This window comes from Mandrillus leucophaeus, unplaced genomic scaffold, assembly GCF_000951045.1.
Source record: "Mandrillus leucophaeus isolate KB7577 unplaced genomic scaffold, Mleu.le_1.0 Scaffold97, whole genome shotgun sequence".
NCBI lineage: Eukaryota > Metazoa > Chordata > Mammalia > Primates > Cercopithecidae > Mandrillus > Mandrillus leucophaeus.
The window spans coordinates 4829563-4831890 of NW_012110585.1; the positions used below are offsets into that span (position 1 = coordinate 4829563).

A 2328-nucleotide genomic window follows, 5' to 3' on the forward strand; every position below is an offset into this window, starting at 1 on the left:
GGTGTAAGCCACTGCACCTGGCCTGAATTTCTCCATTCTTCCCACACACCCTCCTCAGGTTCTCCTTCCTGACCTCTGACCCTTCTTTTTTTTGAGACAGCATCTCACTCTCTCACCCAGACTGGAGTGCAGTAGCGCAATCTCGGCTCACTGTGACCTCTTCCTCCCAGGCGCAAGCGATTCTCCTGTCTCAGCCTCCTGAGTAGCTGGGATTATAGGCACGCACCACTACTGCCCAGCTAATTTTTGTACTTTTAGTAGAGATGGGGTTTCACTATGTTGGCCAGGCTGGTCTTGAACTCCTGACCTCAGGTGATCTGCCTGCCTCGGCCTCCCAAAGTGTTGGGGTTACAGGCGTAAGCCACTGCACCCAGCCCCCTTTCTTCGTCTTAGTCAATCCTATCACACCTCTTCTTGCTCCAGTCCCCTCACCTGATGGTCCCGACACTTCATCATCCACCACCTCCTGGAGGGAGTACTCCGAGGTGTTCGACCGGGGGCTCTCTTCCTTATCCTCAGGGAGCAGGGTCGTGATCTTTCCCAAAATCTGTTCCATCCCACAGAACATAGTCTCTGTTCTGTCCAAGGCCTTTTTCTGGACTCTGCTAGGAGCCAGAAGTGTGTTATGAATTCTCGAGGCTGGGAGAAGTCAGGAGTGGCGAACAGCTCTGAGAAGATACTGTTGTCCACCTCAGCTCCCAGGCGCCGACGGAGTCCAGTCCTCCAATCAGGAAGGCTGGAATCTCTGATGTCATTGGCCATTCCAACCTGGCAACCAGTTTGAAGAAAAACACATGTAACTGCCAGGCTGATCTCTTGTCCCGGAGATGCTGAGTGAATGGTATCTCCTGCCACTGTCCCGACCTCAGACCACTGTCCAAAAGCATCTTCAGGGTCTCCGTATCCCTTTGTTCCCTGTCCCAGCAGAGGCGGTGTTCTCTCCACTCAAAGCCTGAAGCATGTTGGGGTCTCCTCTTCTCTGTACATGCCCATTTCAGAGAACAGGGTGGGAAAGAACTAGGGTAAGCAGAAACGATGAAACCTTACAAGAGTGAGATGATCATGTACAAGAGATCCCAGGAACACTGACTTGATGAAAAAGTCACATCAGAACACTCAATTTGGCAGAGCTTTTCTGCTGAATGTTCACTGACATTCACTGTCCGAGATTCTGTACTGGGGGTACACGCATCCTCTGCCCTAAGAGGAGACATTTTGAGGCCTGAAAATCATAGGAATCTGCCCATGAGCTCACACATATTTCTACTGGTGTCCCCAATTTCAGGGAGTCCGTGGATTACCTAAAGCCAGCCCCTCCAGTTCGGCTAAGCAACTCTAGTCTATATATCACATTTTCTATCATATGTATTGCTCTAAACTCAGAAATTTCCCTACCATTTATGGATTCTATGAATAAAATATCGCATGTACAAAAAGACTAAATCGAAAAATCTCAGCTGTGTGCAGTGGCTCGTGCTTGTAATCCCAGCACTTTGGGTGGCCAAGGGAGGAAGATTGCCTGAGGCCAGCAGTTCAAGACCAGTGTAGGCAACATAGCAAGACCCCATCTCTAAAAAAACAAAACCAAACAAAATTAGCCAGGTGTGGTGGCTGGCACCTGTGTTGCAGCTACTTGGGAGACTCACGCGACAGGAAGATGGCTTGAGCCCAGGAGTTGGAAGCTGCAGTAAGCTATGATCTGGCCACCGCACTCCAGTCTGGGCAATACAGCAAGATGTTGTGTCAAAAAAATTTTTTTGATAAAAAATAAAAGTTATATGACATTCAGAGACCATCCGAAAAACCTGGGGGTTCCTGGCCAGCCTCAGTGGCTCACGCCTGTAATCCTAGCACTTTGGGAAGCCCAAGTGGGTGGATCACTTGAGGTCAGGAGTTTGAGACTAGCCTGGCCAACATGGTGAAACCCCATCTCTACTAAAAATACAAAAAAATTAGCCAGGCATCGTGGCGGGTGCCTGTATCCCAGCTACTTGGGAGTGGTGGGCTGGAGAATCACTTGAACTCGGGGTGCGGAGGTTGCAGCGAGTCAAGATCGCACCATTGCACTGCAGCCTGGGCAACAAGAGCGAAACTCCGTCTGAAAAAAAAGAAGCTGTGAGTGAGTCCCAAACGGCTTCCTAGCGGGCTGCGGCTCTCCTGGGAGTCTCTCGCTCATGGGAAAGGCACAAACTGAACGAGGAAGCAGATCCCAGTGCTGTGGAAGTCCCATCGTTAGGAAGCTCTGCTTTTCTAGAGTTCAAATTTGCATTCATGACCCTTTAAACCGTCAGAGCTGGGTGGGTCTTTCTACAACAAAACAGTTTGCTG

At 49.9% G+C, this 2328-nt stretch overlaps 1 protein-coding gene across 1 annotated transcript in view; it reads right to left on the reverse strand.

Moving 5' to 3' along the window:
- The window catches only part of LOC105532604 (putative speedy protein-like protein), an 18112-nt gene extending 17118 nt beyond the window's left edge, over positions 1-994 (reverse strand). Inside the window, exon 1 of the mRNA XM_011970776.1 lies at positions 433-994. Within this exon, the coding sequence (XP_011826166.1) occupies positions 433-568 (136 nt within the window). The 5' untranslated portion in view covers positions 569-994. The remainder of the gene's footprint in view (positions 1-432) is intronic.
- Positions 995-2328: the final 1334 nt, after the last annotated feature.